Here is a 22,319-nt window from a genome sequence, read left to right as displayed (position 1 = left end):
GAAACGTTCTAAAATTTCCAGCCAGTTCAAGAGTGTGTATGACTGCTTGTACTTGCAATTGGCATTGGAAATGATGGTTGTCTTATGGGATTGAATCTATATATGAGTAGCATTGAATTGTGGGAAATCCACCTGTGAAAAATTAAGAGACATAGTTGGTAGTGGTATAGTCTATATCTGGTACAAAAAACCAGCACCCTAAGCACTAGCAGCCCCACCACTAGTCGTTCAGCCATGTTCTCCTTCAGCACTTGTCTTGTATGGCTTTTTCCCCTGGTGTCCTCAGACCCACTGTTGTTGATTTCCTGTGTAGGGAACCATTTTTTCTATACTGTATCCAGACAATTTACAGGTAGTTTAGAAGCATTGATACTTACTGACACTTGGACCCCCTATTAAACAAAGGTTCAAAATGACACAAACACCTTTTGTTAAGTCAGTATGTGCTCAGCCAGGCTTCAGGTAGTGCTTCTGTTTTGAACTACAGGTTAGGCTCCTTTCTCACCATTTCCTTGTTTCTTTTGATTTATGAGGGCCTCAGACTCATTTGTTGTTTCCCTCAATTAGTCCATAAGATAATGTTTTGAGTATGTGCTTTTATTCAATGATAGGATATTACTTTAAATGTACCTTTTTTAAAAGTAACATTGCACTTTTTAGATGTGTATGTTTTTATACCACACAAAGCCTTAGTTTTCTTATTTTGTATGCTGGGAACAGTAATGATGCCTAATTATGGTGTTCTTGTGAGTATTAATGGAAAACAAGACAGTTCAGGCATCACTACTCAGCAAGGACTACTATTGTCATTAATATTGTTTACGTTGTAGCTTCTACTGCAGCGATTTCTACTTAGGGCAGGAGCTGTAGTAAATTTTTATATAGTAACCCATAGCACAAAATTGGTACAGGCCTTTAAAGTTTTCTGACAACTTTCTTAGTTAATGGAAAGTATTTCTTGGTTTTTTTTCAATCTTTACATAATAGAATTTTCATAATATAAAAACTACTGAACTGGTGAGATTTCCTGAGAAAATGTGAAACAGATACTAATAAGACATTAAAATAGGGATCAAATAGAGTAGAAGAACAAAAAGCATCTTCTCTGTAATTCAAGAAAACACTTAGAAAGTAGCAAAATAACCACTTGGAAGTAAGAAAAGTCAACAAAGCATTATAGATCTGATCAAATAAAAGCCATGGTTGTAGACACATTGATGAGCACACATAAGACGATACATTGTGCCCTATCATTTTTTGGATTACCAGCTCCCAAATAATGACTTAGCCACTTCTAAGTATGAAACTTTAGCCTTAGCTTAGGCTTGTTCCCAACTTGCTCTTAAAACTTAGAATAACCCATTTATATTAATCTATGCTATGGCATGTGGCTTTTTACCTCTCTTCAGTACAGTAGGTCTTACTTCCTTCAGGTCTGACTGGTGAATCCTCAAACCTCAGATTCTTCCGCTAAGTTCCTTTTTCTCCCAACAAGTCTCACCTAGCCCCTCCTCTTTAGGTATTGGCCATTCAACTCTTTCTTAAACCAATCAGAAGATTCCTTAGGTTGGTGAGGTAAAACAGAGACACACCTTCACACAGTGATCAAATATCCTGCCACACATAATCATCAAGAACAGTGTACAACAGCATGCTGGCAAAGAGAATTAACTAGAATCGGCTATTACATTAGCTACTGTCATAGTGGAAGCATTCCATGCAGTGCATTGTATGTGTTACTGTTTCATTCTAAAATTGGTATGTAAAACTAAACATGCAACCTCCTATAAACTAAGCATATACTGTGTTTCTTGGCTATAGTCTTAGCCCTTACCTCATTTTGAAAAGCCTCTGGGATACACTAAAAATTTAAACAGAAAAGAAGAAAACAAATATTTAGGAAAATATATATGGATATGAATTGAGAATGGCCACACCATGGTGTGTATGTATCATCATTCTTCAGACCACTGATACCTGTAACTCAGTTTTGATGCTCAGTAATTATGATATCTAACAATTAGGTTGGCTAATTAACATAAAGGTAGATGTTAAGAGTTTGTTAAAAGCTGTTGATGTGACTGTAATTTTATATACAACTGTATAAAAACACAACAAACTCCACTTTATGTCGTTATAAATCACTTGGTGCGGGGAGTGGGGCTAAAGACAGGGTTTCCCTGTGCAACATTTCTCCTTGTCCTGGAACTTGTTTTGTACACAGGATGGTCTCAAATTCAGAGATCTGCCTGCCATCCTTTTTTTCTGTTGCATTGTGGTTTTTTTTGTACCAAGAAGGTAAACTATAATTGTTGGTTTTATTGTGGTGGTGGTGTTTTGTTTTATTTTCTTAATCCAGGTCTCATTTTCCTGGGCCTTTAGGTTGCCTCACTGAGTGTGTCCACACTTATACATAAAAGGATTCATCTCTCATAATTAATCCAAAGTTAGAAAAGGAAAGGATACTTAGAATTGTTGTATTAATTTTTAAACAAAATTTTATATAAGTCACATTGATGAGAATTTTTATTAAAATTTATCTAAACCTAAAGAAAATAAATATTCAAAAAGTTGTTTTCCGATCACTCTGTCCTCTTTGATACAGTGACTTACTACCTTACTCATGTAAAAGTGACTGAGTGCTGAGATTAGAGAGTTAATTTTTTTTAAATTTATTTATTTATTAAAGATTTCTGTCTCTTCTTCATCACCGCCTCCCATTTCCCTCCCCCTCCCCCAATCAAGTCCCCCTCCCTTGTCAGCCCAAAAGCAATCAGGGTTCCCTTCCCTGTGGGAAGTCCAAGGACCACCCACCTCCATCCAGGTCTAGTAAGGTGAGCATCCAAACTGCCTAGGCTCCCACAAAGCCAGTACCTATAGTAAGATCAGAAACCCATTGCCATTGATCTTGAGTTCTCAGTAGTCCTCATTATCCGCTATGTTCAGCGAGTCCGGTAGAGAGTTAATTTTTTTTTCTATTTTATTTATTTTTTTTAATTTATTTATTTATTAAGGATTTCTACCTCCTCCCCGCCACCGCCTCCCATTTCCCTCCCCCTCCCCCGATCAGTTCCCCCTCCCTCATCTGCTCTAAGAGCAATCAGGGTTCCCTGACCTGTGGGAAGCCCAAGGACCGCCCACCTCTATCCAGGTCTAGTAAGGTGAGCATCCAAACTGCCTAGGCTCCCCCAAAGCCAGTTCGTGCAGTAAGATCAAAAACCCACTGTGATTGTTCTTGAGTTCTCAGTATTCCTCATTGTCCGCTATGTTCAGCTAGTCCAGATTTATCCCATCTAGCCATAAATAAAGGACATTGAGCTTATAATTCATGTTCCTAGAGAAGCTAAATAAGAAAGTGAATCCAAAGACAAACACATTGGCATCCTCCTGAATATTAACCTTCATCAGGCGATGAAAGGAGACAGAGACAGAGACCCACATTGGAGCACCGGACAGAAATCTCAAGGTCCAAATCAGGAGCAGAAGGAGAGGGAGCACGAGCAAGGAACTCAGGACCGCGAGGGGTGCACCCACACACTGAGACAATGGGGATGTTCTACTGGGAACTCACCAAGGCCAGCTGGCCTGGGAGAGTTAATTTTTTTTTCCTATTCAAGTATTTTTTTTTAATTTAATTTAATTTTTTTTAATTTGATTTTTTTTTATTGATAAAAGGAGAGTTAATTTTTAAAGCTTATTGTTTACTGCAAGGTCAGTTCATTCTGCCTGTGTCTTAGTACACTTGGTTACTATGGGTTGTTCATATGTTTTCTGAGAGCAGATTTAATTCAAAGATGGAGCCTGTCAGTGTTAAACATAGGTAGTGCTAGGTCCTGGTAAAGAGTGTCTTTGTCATTTTAAATGTCCTCTTCTACATTTTCTTTCCGACGAGAGATTAGTTTGACCATTAGAGAAAGTTTTCCTACATCCTTCCCAACTATTCACTAATTCTCTCAAGAGCTATCTTGGAAATGTAACAATTGTATTTGAGTTCAGCATTTCAAAGGGCGGACTTCCTTTTCCCCTTATCTGACTAGATTACAATTGTTTTGTAGTTGTAAAGATGTCTACTTTTAAACAATTATTTCTTAAGTGGCATTGACTTATGTAGAAGCTTATTTGATTTAATTTATTTCTGGATTTAAAATTTTTTTTCTAAAGGTTAAAAATTAAATTTAATGGAATTTAATGTTTCTGAATTTTCTTACTATGAGGTTTTTTTTACAAATGTTTTATTGCTAGATTGTTTTACCTTTTATATATTATAATTTTGTCCTTTCAAGGCATTTAATATGCTCTCTTTTAGTCTCTGTAGAAATGCTGGAGAAGAGTTTGAAGCAGATGGGAAGGCAGCTTCAACAGCTTGAGAAGGATTTGGAAACCTTTCCCCCTCCTGAGGACTTGCATGACAAGTTTGTGATAAAGATGTCCATATCCTTTGATATCTAAATCAGTCTGTAGTCAACTGGATTTACAATTTTTTTAATGTTCTAAATGTGTTTGTATAACTGAAGGACGCTACATAGTGCCAAATTATTAAAGGTTTAACTTTTATCTTTCAGGTTAATTAGCCAAGGTGTATTTTTTCATGAATAATGCATCAAGGATTTCTACTTTTTGTTTTCTGTCTTCTTAAATAATAGAATGTTTTTCCATCTTGTTCCTTCTGTTTGTCTTATTCCATCTGATAATGATAAAGCACATTAAAACTTAGTTTGTGAAAGTTTGAATCGAATGTCGTGAAATATGATTTAGCTACTTTTGAACTATCTCAGGAAGCAGGGATACACTCTATAAAATCCCTGCATGACTAACAAGCTCAAGGACTGATACGCATTAGAAATTAACTCTGACTCCACAGAATGTGATATTTCCTTTAGAAATGCTCTGCCCTTTCAAAATAAAGAAAGGAGCTTGTTACAATTGCTGCTTATGTGTGCTTTCTCCTAACTCCAAATGAAATTGAAAACGTTGTACATAAATTAATAGTGTAATGCTTGTGTCTCATTTGATTTGCAGTTTGCTTTGTATTCACCTATCTTTGTTATCAGTAACTTTGTAGCTTAGTTTCTAATTAGTAACTGAAGTAATGAACTTTTTTATTTCCTGAAGCTAATGCTGAGTTGCTTTACAGACCACAGTATGAAATCAGTAATGGTTATCTTTTCCATTCTAATGAAATATTGTGATAATGCATTATTAAAATCCCATATGGATATCTGAGTTGTATATGAAAGGACACCCAGCTCTAAAAGGAGGACTTATAAATAGACTTCCGTAATTTTTTAAACTGATGTACTTGAAATAAAATGACTTCCTCTTTCTACAACCCCCTTGAGATTTAGTGAATCAGAAAATTATTATTTGGTTTGTCATAGACTTTATTATATGTGCTTTCAGCTTAATTGTGAATTAAGTCAATTTTGTCTTCCTTTTCTGTCTCTGACAGGAAATATCATAAAATGCACTCAGTAGCACTCAGTGCAGGATAATGTGTTTGTTTCCTCTCAAGTCTTATGTCCTCCCAGCTCTTTCTGAAGGAGGTTGTCTCTATCACTAGACTTGGTAAGGATTTCTTTTTGTTTTTATACTAGAGATGATGTAAGTATTATTCAGATGTTTAGATGTGCACCACCCTTTCAACTGACAATCTATACTTTTTAAAGTAAGTATATTGTCATTATATTTTTATAATTATTCTTGGATTTCTCATTCATTATATGGTTAACAAATGTACATGTGACTATTTTGTTTTAATCCATAAGTATTGTTAACTGAACTTGTTCAATTTTGTTCCCCGTAGATATAAAAGAGCATCTTAGAAAAGATTTTGTTCCCCTGTAGCTTTTGGTCATGCACTGTGAGTGGCTAATTAGGAAGCTTGGTTTCTCAAACTAGCATGCATTCCTAAGCTTGGAGTAAAATCCTGCTCAGCAGACAGTCTCAGGACTTACCCCCACCAGTGTTCATATGGCATAAGTACTGAATGAGGTTGATTTCCTGAAAGGTGTGCAGCTCATAAAACACAACCAGCAGGAAATCAGAACCAGGAAGGATGAGTCTTTTCTGGAAACAGTTTTTCATTATGAGTAAAATTACACTCCATGGACAGGAGAGCTACTATATCCTGTCACTAAATATCGCAACCTAGAAGCCTCTAATGAACTGATTAGCATTCATGTGTCTCCTGGAAGTCAGATAGATGAACAGTTGGTGCACTTTGCTATTGACAAAGCTTATAATCATAAATATTCTTTGCCAAGATTAGACTGCATTCATTTGCTTTTCATCTTAGTTAGACATACTAGTTTTGAAGTAATTAAATTCATTCGTTGCAAGACTTTGTTTACTTTAATTAGGACTGACAAGTCAGATTTTGAATATTAAATGCATTTATACAGATCTTATTAAAATGGAAAATTGTGAGCTTCCTGGATCTCAGAAAATAGAAGGGTTTAGAAGCAAAAATGCACAATGAATAAAAGCATATTAACTGGTTTGTTTTAGTACTCAAACTTGTTTATGTGTTGTTTTAAAGCACATGAGTTGAAACCCATGTCAAGAACTTACTTCCACAACCAATTCAGGAAGAATATTGTGTATCATTTAGCATTTTAAAAATACATCTTTACAGCAGGGCAGAAGGCAGATCTCTGTGAGTTCAAGGCCAGCCTGGTCTATAGAGCAAGTTGCAGGACAGGCTCCAAATCTACAGAGAAACCCTGTCTGGGAAAATAATGCATCTTTACAAGTAAATATTCACTTTAAAATGTATTATTTAATAAGTATTAAATCATCTATTAATTGAAGTTTAATTAATATGAGATTTCACTAATGGCATCCATTCACAGCTCTTCTAGCACATTCTCACCTGGTGTGTCTGCATCTTCCCACAAAAATGTTTTAGATGCATATACAGTTATTAGATTTGTTATCACCCTTCTCATAGTATTATTTTCCAGTTTCTAAGCCTGCCCCAAACTATAATTAATTGAAAAGCTCCATAGTAAACATTCATCTAAAAAATAGAAAGCACAAATTTAAGGTATGCTCACCTGGTGGTTTATGGAGGGTGTATGTACACTGTTATCACTGAGAAATGTGAGAAAAGGCCAGGGTACACGCCATGCTGCATCAGTTCCTTTCTTTGGCCTTAAATTCTACAACGTTTCTTCTTTTCAGAAAATTAGAGATTGCTCAGCAGTTAAGAGCACTCCCTGTTCTTCCAAAGGTCCTGAGTTCAATTTCCAGCAACCACATAGTGGTTCACATCCATCTGTAATGAGATCTGGTGCCTTTTTGAGGAAGAGACCTGGTCAGCTGTCTTCATCAACTTAGACCATGAAACCCATTATGTATAAGTTCAACAGAACCGCCATATATGGGCTGCCCATGCATTCTTCAGCATTGTCAGGTTATAAATTACAATTTTCATTTCAAAACAAGTAGACCATAGTGCATGCCCTTCTTCTCCCTATTTCCTCCTCCTAGTCTCTTAAGAAAAATTAACTTACTAGACATTTGTATGTTTTTGTATTTAGCACAAATTATGTAACACATTTCTTGATATGTTTCCATGTTATATTTTAATGTCATCATCAAAATTCACCTTTATTTGGTTTAGTTGTTTTGCAAGATAGCAATGTCTAGCCGTTTCTGTAAATATAGAGTAGATGGGCGAGTAAATTCACCAAATGACTTATGCCTACAGTATTCAACATTGTGGAAAGCATATTTTATAGGAAAAGAATCTGAAAACATGTGCGATAGGGGATCTTCATCAAAAAAGTAAAACTACAGCATTCTAGTGCACGGGCCAGGTGCTGTGCCATCTATAAACGAAGTGAAGTATTGAAAGTTGGATCGTTGAGACGCTGGGCATTGTTTTCTTGAATTTCTCTTCTGTGGCCACCATCTCTTTGTTTTATTTCTTTATTTTTTATTTCTACCTTTTTCACTTGTTCATAATGACTTTTAAACATTTGTATTATTAATCATCCCACTCCTGGTTCTTTCTGAATCTTCCAGTGTACAATGACCTTCTCCCTGATGCCACTGGCCAAGAGCTTGGTGTTCTCTGCTCTTACATGTATTGACCTTGTTAGCCAGTGTTTCCTCCTCTCAGCTCAGTTAGCCTCTATCTCACTGTGCAACAAAAGAAACTTCCATTTGTTTCATGTTAATTATTAGGGGAAGGTCTCGCTTTTTAAAAAAAAAAACTGTATTATATAATGTATGTTTCATGATCACAAAACCTTAACCTATCTTATTAAATGCTGTTTTGTTTAGTACATAGAGGTGCAGAGAACTTATGTATATTTCATGGAATTTTTGGCCAGATCCTAACTTCCAAGAGTATTTATCAAAGATATTAGATATATGGATCTCAGTGAAGTTGGTCATTGAGCATTATGTGAATGGATTTTGCTTCTCTCTTCTTCTTCTCTCATTCTCTCTATATGTGTGTATGTTCATGCTCGCACACACGCACATGCATGCAGAAGCAGAACTTTGTACACATGGAAGCCAGAGGTTGTTTCTGGTATGTCCTCAGTCACTCTTTAGCTTATGCTTTTGAGACAGGGTCTCTTGCTAATCCTAGAACTCACCCTTATGGCTAGGTTGATTAGGCAGTGAGCTGCAGGTCCATAGGTGTTTCCCCTTCCCCATTCTGGGGCTTTTCAACGGGTCAGGGGATCCCCATTCCAGTTCTCATTCTCTCACAGCCAGCACTTTATCCTCTAGAGCTATTTCCCCCGTTCCTGGAAGCATGTTTCCAAAGATGGCAGTGTAATAACTATCTATGAAACAGTGCACATCTAGCTGGAGAGGAAGTTTGGAAATCCACAGTACTATAGACAGCAACTATAGTACCAAGTTGTACTTTAGCTACCCAGCTCTAATTCCTTGTTTTGAGATCATGTAAACACAGATCTTCATCTCATTTATCTTCCAAAAGTGCAGTTACAGTGATTCAAGCTGAACTATTTGAGGAATGTCCTTTAGTTTTGATAAAGACAAAGGGAAAAATAGGTTCCTCTAAACATGATGTAGATGTAATATGTCAATTTATCAGTAATTTTACATTAATTTTATCAAAACCTTACTGTGTTATATGTTGCTTATCTTTTTCTGAATATTTATAGAACTCAATGTTGGTAAAAATGATACAACCTATCTACTACTGAAGTGTACATTTACCTTTTTTTTTTTGAGACAGAAGTTCACACTGAAACCCAGGCTAGCCTCATATCCGTAGGAGTAATCCTGCCTCAGCCCACTAAATGCTGAGATTACAGATGGGAGGCAGGATGCCAGGCTTTCACATTTTGTCATAGTGGGGTTTAAGATTTCACTCACGAGTATCTAGTTTTTTCTTTCCTTTTAGAAGATAATTATTCCTCACGGTCCTTTAAAAAGGGAATCCTCAACATAATAGTATACCTCATTCGTGTAACCAGTTTATTCCACTCTATCAGATAGTCATTTCAAGCATCTAAGGATTGATTTGGCTAGTTCCAAGATTGCCTTAGTTTAATCATGGCTGGTTTCACAATTATTTTGGGTAATTCCCATTATTCAAAGCTCCACTTAATTTTCTTTCATTTGTGTATAATGATAAGAGAATTCACTTAAAACCCCTGGCTGTTAGGACAAAACCATGTCATTTCTGTAGCTCTGGCTCATTGTCATCTTTTCCAACCCATCTTTTAGTATAATTGCACTGATTTTCTGAGTATATGCTGATGCACTTTGAATCTTTCCTTACTTAGGATTCTTACTTCAAAATCAACAAAGTGGCATTGCTTTATTTGAAAGTATTTAATAAATGAATTCTTGACGTTGCATTTTCCCCCATGTTGGGAGAAAATTAATAATATTTGTACAGTGCCTATTTTAAAAATTCAAGGCCTTATATGTGCATAAAAGGAGAAGTGTGGAGTCACCCAGAGACCCTCAGCCAAGCATTTCTTTTTAAATTGTTACATCTATGTGCATGGATCTCAGTGGTGTGTTCACGTACATACATGCGTGCAGTCTGGTAACTAGGATGTCATTGAGTTTTCACCAGACTTCTTTAAGCTCTCCCCACCATTCTTGATAGGAGCCATTGCTAGAACTGTCTTTGGGTACTCTGACTGATGTTCTTTCTTCAGAACATGGTGTGGTGATTTTAAATCAGATTTTCTCAGCAGGTATTATTATTATTATTATATGAAATAAAGAATAGTCTGTGGTCAGTTTAGGAAATACCTTTTCCCACCACTGACTCTCCATCCACATATTACTGTAGTGACTTTCAGAATGGTATGATTTATATTGTCAGAAATAAAGATACAATTCCATGTATGATTGCCTAATGTGTTTTATGCATGCAAACATAAATTTTAATCATGTAATATGTAAAACTGTAGAAATTTTTAAGAAAAAAATTTAAAACATCAATTTACCCACATAATTAAGTTATTAATAAACTTAAAACTTTCTTGCTTTTAGAATATTAAGTTTAAATTGAGGAAGTGGGCAGTAACAATGTTGAGGTATATTCCCAATTGCCTTATCACTTTATGTAGCAAGTTGCAAAAATCGTGTTTCTGTTGACAATAACCGTGAGAGAAGTGACATTATCCCTTCAATTTTGCACTGGAGGCAGTCAAGTGCGATGAAGGCCTTGTCTGCAAGTTCAGCCTCCACGTGATCTGTGCATCGACCTTAAGTTGTCCCACTCGCCTTTCTTGATGCCCATATTTTTTCTTTCAATGTATTCTATTTGCTCCTTCCTAACTGCTGAACCAGAGTCTTTTCTTTCAGGTTGTATGTTATAGATTACTATTATGGTAAATAAGAAAAAAAATCTGGAACTGAACTATGGAAGATAAATATTCAATATGTAAATATTTATTTGGCTATTTACCAAAGTTTATTTGAAGTTGAATTACAGTTCTTTGTTTTGTTTTTTGTTCTATGCCACAGAGATTCTGAGAAGAATGTTTGACAGCCATGCTGAGTTTGGGAACTGTGTTTATGGTAACTAAAAATTAAAAATAATATGGAGCTAGAAATGTATTCATTTTATCTTATAGAGAGTATCACATTGTAACTTTTAGAAATCCTTAACTAAAATATATACAGCTTTATAACTGGTGCAAAAGAGCAGTATGAGAACCTCTCCAAACTGCTAAGCAACATGACACAGTTGCACCAGAGTGCGATGCGCTACTATGCTGTCAACATGAAGAAGGTGTCTGTGGAAGAATTTTTTAATGACTTGAATAACTTCAGAACTACATTCATGGTATGGAAAGGTTTTTTTTTTGTTTGTTTTCTGAAAAGTGTCCTTGTAATACTTTCTTGCCTCTTCTTTCTGTTATTGTGTTATATAATTCTGTTCTTATTTTTCTGCCATGTACCCTGCCTTTTCTGGTGTTGTATGTTAGCATCAAATTTTTCAAATTTCAGATCTCTTGAAAAATATGTGGTTTGTTCTCTTTGGGGCCCTTTTTAACATGAAACTGTAATCAGAAATTTTGATTGAAGAAGTGACAAATTCTGATGGTTTTTGTAAAGGCCCCCTCCTGGCTGATTACAGAGCACGTCTATAATAAGTTTTTGGCTATGAATTTGCTTCTTTATGCTTAAGACGAATTTGTATTTTTGTGGTATAATTTTACCAAATTCATGCAGCTCCTGTGAAGCTTTTCTCCCTCCTTTTTTAATGCATTGCACAATAAGCTCCCTGTGATTTCCCTTTGAGTGGGTTTTACATTCCTGCCGTTCGCTTCAGACACTTTAATAGGGAGGTCAGGTCTTTGAGGTAGAATACTTTCATTTAGGCATTAAAAAGATCTTTTGAAAAGTATTAGCTGATTAGATGGGGGAAAAAAACCACACGCATATTAAAGTGAGAAGGTATTGTTGCCTCCCTGGGGAGACATGGGATACAGTACAGCAAGGAAAAACTGTTATTCTTAATAAATGGGGAAGTAGTTTCTATATTTCACGAAATGTTTGTGCGGATTAAAAAGTTTTGAAGTATAAAGAAAGAGAAGATTGGGTTTAAAGAGTGGCTTTCTCATCTCAGGAAAACTTTAATGCTAACTTTGTTGGGCAGTTACAGTCACTTATAAATGACTTGATGTGCTTTTAATGAACCCTCCATTTAAAAGGCAAACAACGTGCACAGTTACTATCACTCACTGTTCGTTCTTTCTCCAAAAATTCAATTTAAATTGTTTTTATTATTGATTATGTACTTTGTATTATGATTTGTGTGGATATGTGTGTGTGCGTGTGTTAGTGTGTGTGTGTGTGTGTGTGTGTGTGTGTGTGAGAGAGAGAGAGAGAGAGAGAGAGAGAGAGAGAGAGAGAGAGAGAGGGAGAGAGAGAGAGGAGAGAAAAGACTGTGTGATACATTATTTAGAATTATCTAATGATTCATGAGGCACTATGCTTAATGGAAGTAAACTTAAAATCTTTGCTGTTTGAGAAAGGTAGACTTGGTTTCCAACTGACGTCAGTATTGCTTTGTTTACCTACATTCATCTATTCTGGACATAAATGATCAAGGTTTATTTTGTATTATGTGAAGAGGGATCGTCCCAGACCTACTGCTGAGTTGGCGGGTTTCCATGGAGCGCTTTCTCTGATTCAGGCCCCTCTATCTACCAGGCTCAGTGCCTGAAACACCTTCTGTTCTTAGTTAGCTTCATCATTGCACTCACCCCTCCACCCATCTTCCCGGACTTTCCTTCCTTCCCAAGATTCTGGTCTGTCTTGTTCACCCTCTTGTGTCTAACACAGTACATCATTAAAACTGGTAAATTGTTGGAATCAGGTGTTCAGTGGATGCCATCTTTAACAACTAAAGCCTTCATTGTCAGTCATTTGCCAGGTTCCATCCTCACTTATTTAGACTTTACCACAACCTGATGTAGTGTAAATACCACAGTGCCCATTTTAAAGAGAAGACGACGTCATCAAGAAATCTGATTGGCACTTCATTATATAGCTAGCAAGGAGCTGGCATGCTGACCTAAGTTGCCTAGCTTCTGATTCTGTACTATATATATCTGAATTGCATGTACTACTTAATGTGTGGCATCTAGAACACTATCAAGTAGGACTAAATTGAAATCTGCCTCGGCTCCCAAAGTAAAAATCATGACCAATATTATAGTAATTTAATTTATAATAAATTTATCTGAAATGTTTATATTTTAAAAATCATCTTTGCTTTTGAACTGAAGCAATTAAAAGCGATGTAGTTGAATTTCTGAAATATATCTTTGACCAACTCAGCATTTAGCCTAAGTACTACTGCAGTTGCTACTAAGTCATCTAGACATTACTCTTCAGGTTTATTCTTCTGTACCATAAGAGCTTTGTTACAGTAGATAAAGAGGCAACATCTGTTCCAGTTACTGCCACAAACTATCTAGACCAAGAGGGGAAACTACAAGATGGTGTAGCCTGTGTGAAGAGCAGCTGTTCACTGACAGTGCTTTAACTCACCCCACTTACATGAGAGCTGAGGCTTTCTTGCTGTTCTTTTCTCCCATAAGGCTCTGTGCTCACTGGACACCAGTCAATTTAGAGGTCCTCATCCAGATTCTCCAGAAAGCAGGGTTAAGGAAGAGAACTGTGAACTTTTGTCAAACCTGATTTTCGTCACCGTCATCAACAGGAGGAAACCCCAAACACACACCCGTGGTTGAGCACTAGCTTTCCTCTAGACCCTGTGTGCCACATGGGTTTATGGGCACACTAAGTCTCTCTTAGTCTTCAGTATTCTGCAAGGTACAGCATGGCAGTAGAGCAAACAGACATGGAGAAGCCCAGGCTTTTAGAAAAGGGCTTCGAGATTGATAGGGACTACTTGAACTGGCACTTGCCCACTTGCCATTCCTACACTTAGACAATTTTGAAAATTGTTTTTTATTTATGTGTCAGGTGCAGGGGAGGCATGTGCCTTGGGACATGTGTAGGGGTCAGAGGACATCTTGGGAGTTAGTTCTCTCCTGAAAATGGACCCATCTTACTTGGCAACAAGCAGGCCTCTATTAGCTGGAGCCTATTCACTTCCTAAATCCTTCTGTTTTAGTGGCTTAAAGCACCCTGCTGTTAAGTTTACAAGAAAGTTGAATATAATGACTTTTGGAGTTTTGTTTTTGTTTCTTCTCCTTCTCTTCCTCCTCCTCCTCCACCTCCTCTTCTTCTTTTTCTTTCTGGACACCTAGTGAGTACCAGCACACAGCATACTTTTTATTTCCTTATACTTACCTTTCCAACTGAAATGTTATCAGGGTTGTTTTGCTATCAATATAAAATGTTCTCTTTTAAATTTGAGGACAGTTAACATGAAGCCTGGCTGGGGTGGTAGGTGGGTGGTGAGTCTTTGCCTCTCTGCGCTACCTTTCTGTTTCATGGGACCCTTGAACCACAATTGTTGACCTCAAACTGTCAGCTGTCTGCTAATTGATGGTCTGCTAAGCATTAAGCTTCCACCAAGTGATTCTCCTACCCCGGATCTCATGTTTTCTGAAGGGGTTGTATGCATTCAACCATTCGGAGTGATATATATATTGGATTCTGCTGGTGACCTCATATCCTTCTTTATCTTAGCCAACAGCAAAAGCATATTCATGCTAGCCTTTGAATTTAAACCTAATGTTCTTCTCTGCCTTTGTCAGTGTAACCTTGAAGTGTAACATGTGCTCCAGCCCCACTTAGTATCCTAGGAGAGGTCTGCTCCCTGGTTCTCCTCACCTGGTCGGAATTACAGGCTTTTATCTTGAATGCTCTCCTTGGTCTAACAGTACTTCCTTTGCAGTGAACACTTCTTTGCTCTTAGCGTTCCTTACCTGAAATTATTAGCACACTTCAGTTCTTTCTACAGACTCAGAAGTCTTCTAAAGCCTTATGTGTTTTGTTGAATATCTCACTCAAAAAGATTTCTACTGCTTTCTTCTGTTCTTTTGTTGTGTGTCTTTTTTTAGATAAAACGTTTCAACAAAATTATAGATGCTCAAAAATATGTTGTTTAGTGTTTCGAACATACTTCAGAATCCTCTGACTCTTCAATGTCAGATAATTGATACGGAATGAATTTTGACCTGTGCAGCTTTTGAGCACAAGTGGTTCCTGAGCTTATGAATGTCATTCTCTGAGATGCCCCTGCACTGAGCCTTCATTTCTTAATAGTGTGTGAGATCTTGAGCATCTGAAATTGCACATTGGAGTTAGGATTTGGAATTCATCAAGAATCAGCCCTTGCCTTAAAGATACTGAATACTTCAAGTTAGGAAGTGTTTTATTTTGGTTTTTTTTTCTTAATTTTTGGCATACCTATACTTTATGCCTATACTCTATACCTATGCCAAACTCTGTAGTATGTTTTAAATCCATAATATCCATTTGGATTTTTGCCTTAGTTGCCCAATACATTCAAGGACTAAGTCCACAACATTGGGAAGAAAAGAACAAACAGAAACACCATTATCTTACTTCCTAACCTTTATCTTCAGTTATGTACAAACTCCTGTCGGAATTGTATGTGGTGACCATCAAGGAGATGAAATGTTTCTTCAGTGTAAGTGCTTGATGAATTCTTTACCTGATACACTGTACCCACATTATTTGTCTTGAGTTTTGAATTCTCACTGTTTGTTTCACAGATAGGAAGATAGCTGCAGTGTTGAGCCGACTCCAGCATCTGGCCCCATGTATTGAGTGATAGTACCTAGCAAGTTACTTAACCTTACTGAGCCTTTGTTACCTGACAGTAACTGCATGTAGTGGAGTTAATGAGTAAATGCACGTAAAGCCTTACAGTAAGCTAGCTGTGTGCGAATAACAGAGAACTACAGTGATCTTCTTTCTTGTTCTTCATGGCAATATCAGATTTTTAAGTGACTTCCCCCCTTTTTGTGTTGTCATACAGAATACTGTGAGCAGAGTAGACATCCAGATTGTGATTAGCTGTCATTAGATTATTTCTATGGGTTATTACTTAACTTCTTAACTTCTTCCAATTAAGATTTGACATTCATCTTTGTTGCAAGCATTAACTAAGTTGGTTTTTTGTTGTATATAGTTGGTCTATGTATAGTGAACAAATACCAAAGCAAGAATAACACCTATAATCTTACTCTTTCTATTGGTCAAATGAAATTTGGTTTTCTCTTTAATCCTCAGTCTAAGGGAGTAACTTTTATCCCATCTACTACTACTCCATCATCCAGTGAGAAGATATTTTGCTGTAAAAAAAATTTTGGCAAGGAGAACAGCTAGAGCACAACCTGTTCTGGCAAATCATTTAAATCACACAAATTTGATGCTTGTCAGCTCTGAATGCTGTTTGTGCTGACTGCTGGGTGAACAGCTAGGCAGTAGCAGGAGGGCAAAGCACTTAATGTGCCCTGAATGCCCCTTAAAGCTTGTAGATTGATATGTTTTATGTTGTCAGAGGTAAAAATATCATGTACAAGTCTTATGGTGGGGTGCTGAGCCAGCTTCTGTAATTATAATAGAAAGCATTTTCAACCCATGCATATTTTGGTGGGCTTACAATTTCAACATTGTATTTGGAGGCTTTTCACATAGGGCTTCTGTCTTCATTAGCACCTTTGTTATTCTGAGATCATACTTGGAGCTCTAAGGCTTCCCACATAGAAGAAAATATTCTGTTTTTTCACCCATCTACTCATCCTTTAGTGTCTGTTTGTTTAAGCTTAAAATTTTAACTTTGCAACTTTGAAAATATTTGTTATGATTTCCTAATAATTATTTTTTTTAATTTTTCAAAATGTAAACATGCCCAATGTAATGGACTTGAGCTTTCTCTTTCTTGATAGGATTCACCCCTACTTTGCATTGCATGTGATAATACTCATATTTGAAAGGCTGGTTATGTATCTTTAAATGATTGGAAGTTTGTAGATACCTCTTGGTTATTTTGTTCAATGAAATAGAAAAAAAAAGTAATGACTATTATTTTTGTACAATAACAGCAACATATATAATATTAGCACATGCTATCCCATGTGCTAGGAAACTACTTTGTAAACCAGCAAAGTGCAGACAGAAATGCATAAAATAACATTATGTTCATACATCTAACGTAGTCATCTCTTGCACTTCGTACACGTCCTCAGACACAGACATACGAAGCAGTAGGAAAGGACTGAAAATGTGATGTGCCCCAAAGGCTACCTTCTACATGTTAAACACAACAAGTTTCGCATGGGACATGTGAGTTGTCTGTTGCCTCTTTCCCTAAAACAAGGTCTTCACTCAGCGAACTGCTACCCTGTCACTTGCCCCCTCCAGCCCTACATGGATACCACTCTATCCATTGGTTTGCCGGTGCTTACACCTTGTGATTGAAAAGTAAAAATATCATTATATCACTTCAAGGAAAAAAAAAACACAATGTGGAGAATCAAATAATGTTGGAAAGGAACTTATAACCGTATCATGCTTTGTTAAAGAGCCACTGTACTCAGAGCTTGCAGACCAAACAGTTTGTAGCAAAGTGCTGAAGGATCAGCAATGTTACCCATGGCTAAGAAGTGCTTTGCTTCCCTCTCGGAGGCTGACTTTATAGAAGAGAGGAACTTGAGGGGAATTGATCATGAGCAGCGCATAGCCATTGGGCTATTTAATTCTCACCTCAGGGATGTTTGTCCGTTATCACAGTGTACCAGCAAGGAACAGCTGGTGTTCAGTTCAAATGCTGAGTGGGTCCTGCCAGAGCACAGGGTGTTATGTTCACCTATCCTCATAAGTAGCATTGTAAAATGAGCAATGGTGATATTAGAATAAAGGCAATAATTAATTTTACAAAATGGAAGTTATTTAGTAATCAATTTAAAAGAGTTTTTATTTGTGCATTTGTGGAAATTTTCTAGTTATTAAGAAAAATATTTTATTGAAAAATTAGAGCCACCTACTTTTGAATTTCTACTAAATTCTATGAGTATGCTTCTGAAATATTTCCCTTCTTGAATCATGAGAATGTTATAGGAGCACAAGAATGCTTTTTATATTGTTTGTTTCTAAAAGAAAATATTTTCTGTTCATTCCTGATGATGAAGCTAGCTATCATGAGTTTGCAGAAAGCAGTCCTATTTATTCCACATGAGGAGTCAATAAGAGTCCTAAACATACCTACGTAAGGCAATCACTGGTAATATATTAGATATTACTGTGTTTGTTTACATAGAGGAAATTAGCCTGCTTCTGACAATACCCACACCTAGCAATCAGGAGATAAATTCAGTCTATATAGTTAGAGACACGAGACAAAAAGCGAATTCTCAGGAAACAAAACTTGAGCTTAGTGAAACTTGTATTACAGAGATCTATTTCAGGCTTACATGAGTTGAGTATACATGTTTGTTGAAAGAAACAAAATTGAAAGGGCAAGGCTTTTTAAGCTTTTTAAAAGGGCATGTCTCTCGTTTTCTGAAACAAATTTAAAAATGCATAAAAATAGCTTGAAAAACATTGAGATGGATATATAAAGCTATTTAAATAGTCTGCACAGAAATGAAATATATTTTTTAAAAGTCAGTATCTATGGCTACTTATACTTAATACTATGGTTTTATATTTAATTTTTGTAATACTGATCTATATGCAAAATAGTGTGTTGCTTTCATCTAAAATTAAGCATTTCTTGATTGTAACTTAAACATTGCCCAACTAAAAGTCATTCTAAAATTTACTCTCAAATTTTAAATTATCGATAGCTTTCAAAAACAGCTTAAGCAATGCTTAATAATTTAAGTAAAATATAGGTAAGGAAACTAAGTCTCTTTTCCAAAATAAAATTCTTGAGCACATTAGATTTGGTAATATTAAGCAATGTGCATACATATGGAAATTGAGTCCTTAGAGGAATAATGGCTAGACTTGAGGTTGAGAACTACATCTTGCCTTCCATATTTATTCATCATGACACCTTCCCTGCCAAGTCATCCAGGCGGCACTGGATGCTTCCACTTCACTCCCATTCAACTTCGTATAGCATCATATTCCAACATCTCTGAATAGAAACACTTACATTCTCATAGAAGCTAAGAAAATTGGCATTCCCGTTATGTTTGATAGAAGCATGATTATTGACAGAAGCTAGAACATGGATCTTCATGAGTCCTTGCTAAATAAATGCGCTTGAGACACTTGAATGATTATACTCCCATGAAAATCCTATTTAAAATTAGTGATAAAATAAAACAATATTTGTTAACACTTTGTGGGCCTCCTCTTACAATACGCTAGGGAAGGGATATAAGGTAAATATGTGAATTAATGTATTTAATTCCAGAAATATCCACATATTTTATCCTTTTTACAGAAGCAACCGAGGCAGTGACACACAGCTCTTCAGTGCCAGATAGCCATTTAAATAAAAGAATATAACTTTAGATTCCCATATCATAAGATTTTACCATCATTCAAGTATATGACAAAAGCTCAGATATTTTTAAAGTAATTAATAAAAATGGATAAATTTTGTATCTATTCTATTATCAGGGGCGTTTTTGTATTATAAATTTTCCACATAATAATTACCAGTACTCCAACTCCAGGGGAATCCAGTGCTGTTGGTCTCTATGGGCTCATGCAGTCACACACGTTATCTATACCACATACAATATCCTGTGAGTGAAAGCACAGGATACCAAGAGCAAAGATTTTTAAGAGCCAAGAACAAGTTATCATTCCATTAGTTCTTTAGGCGCAGTGGAGGAAGCCAGTAGAAAGTGTCTTCATATGAAGATAAAATATAGCTATTCTTCTAATGTTAACAGCGGGCCAAGTTAGGCTATTTATGAAGAAATGGAAAATAAGAATGTATTTGAGTGTAGTCTTGTGCATGTGGCATTCAGAGAACAGCCTTAGCTCTCAGTTTTTGCCTGCTAGCTTGTTTGAAACAGGATCTGTTCTGTTCAGAGCTTGCATGCATCAGGCCAGCTGGACCACGAGCTTCAGAAGATTGTCCTGTCTTTGCTTCCCAGTCGCCGAGAAAATGCACTGGAATTAGAGGTGCTTGGGCTAGGCTAGCTGTATCCTGCTTTTTTCATGTGGTTTCTGGAGCTGAGACTCAGGCGCCCAGACTTGCAGGGCAAATGCTTTAGCCACTGAGCCATCTTCACAGCCTCAACAACCTCTTAAAAGGAGCTTTAAAAACAGATTGGCAAGGTTTTTCTTAACAGGCCAGATAGTATTTCAGCTTTCAGGAAGTAATGTTCAAAGCTGTTGAATTACACACAGTATAAAACAGCATAGCTTTATGAGTATAGCTTTTCCCACCAAACCATATTTATAAAGCATGATTAACCCACAATGTACAGTTGTTTTCTAAAGGATGTATTCACAGAAGCATTTTTTAAAGAAAGACTCATGAGGCAAAAGGTATAGAACAAATGTAAAAAAAAAAAGACATATGTGATAAAAGTTCTTTTATGTAAAAAAGACCTGTAAACAGAGTAATCAGTTGAGAGAAAGATTTGGAATTCAAAAACTGCTGTATAGTTGAAACGGAAGGAAAGTAAAGATATGAGTTAAATTTAGGGTGTTTCTTAGACTTCTGTTGCTGTGAAGATTCCATGTCCATGGCAACTCTTCTAAGGAAAACCTTTAATTGAGGGCCCTCACTTATAGTTTCCGAGGTTCAGATCATTATCTTCATGATGGGGAACATGGCGGCATGCGGACAGATGTAATGCTGTAGCTGAGAGTGTTACATCTTTCACACAACAGGAAGTCCACTGATAGTCACACCCTTTCTCCAACAAGACCACAGATTCTAATAGTGTCACTCCTTTTGGAGACTTTTTATTTTCAAACCACCACAGGGCATGTTTTGTCTGTATTATATAAAATCATTAGGAAAATCTGTAGATTAGATGCATCAGGTGTAAATTCAAAATTGCTGGGGAGAATTATACCAAGAAACATACAAAAAATCATAAAATAAACATATAAAAAATAATGCAAGGTAGAACTGATAAGAACAAAAATCACGGGAATGTTTAAAGGATTAATTTCAAAAGAAAACTTGTGTTCATTAGATTTTCAAGACCTCGAGCCATGAGATACAGAAAAGTCTGAAGTGACACAACAGTTAGTATAAGGCAAGGAAATAGTGAAGGAAAAAGGAAGGTGTGTTAATAACCAAGTACACTTATAGCAAACATGTTCCCTCATGAAGATGAAAAGCATACTTCACCTGAAGTATCCAAGTGTTACATGTGCCTAAGATAGCCCCAAGTGATAATGTAATTGGTGGGGGCATGTTTCAAGACAGGTTTTCTCCTTGTAGCCCGGGCTGTCCTGGAACTCACTCAACCAGGATGGCCTAAAACTCAGAGATCTACCATATCTGGCTCTGCCTCTCAGGGTTGCAATTAAAGGCATGTGCCACCACTGCTGATAACAAAAATATTGATAAACCATGTAGATAAATCCAGAAATTAGCATTATTCTAGGAAAGTTTTCCAGTGTTCTCTTTGTTAATGGTCAGTCAGACAGAAAGATGCTAAAGATGAGAAGCTTTAAACACTTCAGTAAAAGGCTGGTGTAGCTATGTATGCAAACAAGTAGCAATGTACTCAAACCTTCATTAAAGGACATGCAGTTTACTAAAGCAAATTGGAGCTATTATTGAAATAATTTACCTGTTGCTATAAAAGCAAACTCAATAAATGTCTATCAGTTTTATTTGTTGGTCTCATTGGCATAAATTAGAAATTTAAAGAGAAGAAAATTTTAGAGCATGTAATGATTTTGTAAAAGCATATTATGATTCATGTCAAGAATAAGATCATAGGAAGAACTTAAAACAGAGTACACATATCCTCCTCAAACCATTCACAAACACTGACTAAACACTGAAGCATCAAAAACAACTGCAAATCTCATACAATTCCAAAAATGCCTTCCATTGAAGTAGAAAGGATACCTTAAAGACTTAAAGGGGCCATCATTGAAGGAAAAAGACTTTGACTATGTAAACTTTAGGGGTAGTCTTTATGAATAGTAGTGTAAGTACTGTTGGGATTATATTTGTAAAAATTAACAAAGGCATGGTGTCCGAAATTTCTAGAGAACTAATGAGTTTTTTAGACAAAACTTAATTTTTTATTGTTTTTTAAAGCAATTTACAGAAAAGGACATAAATACAAATGACTTTATAATAATATAAAATTATCCTTGCATGAAATAGTAGCCAGAACAATATAAGTTAACACATGGTGTGAAACTACTTATGTTAGCAATGTTAAGACTTGTGATGACAATTTGCGCATTGC

The 22,319-nt window shown here is 36.3% G+C and overlaps 1 protein-coding gene across 1 annotated transcript in view; it reads left to right on the top strand.

The window, feature by feature from the left end:
* The window catches only part of Diaph3 (diaphanous related formin 3), a 449,402-nt gene that overhangs the window by 271,184 nt on the left and 155,899 nt on the right, over positions 1 to 22,319 (top strand). The window contains exons 23-24 of the mRNA XM_075949702.1: positions 4,307 to 4,431; positions 11,132 to 11,296. Of these exons, the coding sequence (XP_075805817.1) occupies positions 4,307 to 4,431; positions 11,132 to 11,296 (290 nt within the window). The remainder of the gene's footprint in view (positions 1 to 4,306; positions 4,432 to 11,131; positions 11,297 to 22,319) is intronic.

This window comes from Microtus pennsylvanicus, chromosome 15 (assembly GCF_037038515.1).
Source record: "Microtus pennsylvanicus isolate mMicPen1 chromosome 15, mMicPen1.hap1, whole genome shotgun sequence".
Lineage (NCBI taxonomy): Eukaryota > Metazoa > Chordata > Mammalia > Rodentia > Cricetidae > Microtus > Microtus pennsylvanicus.
This window is presented reverse-complemented; position numbering and strand designations above follow the sequence as displayed.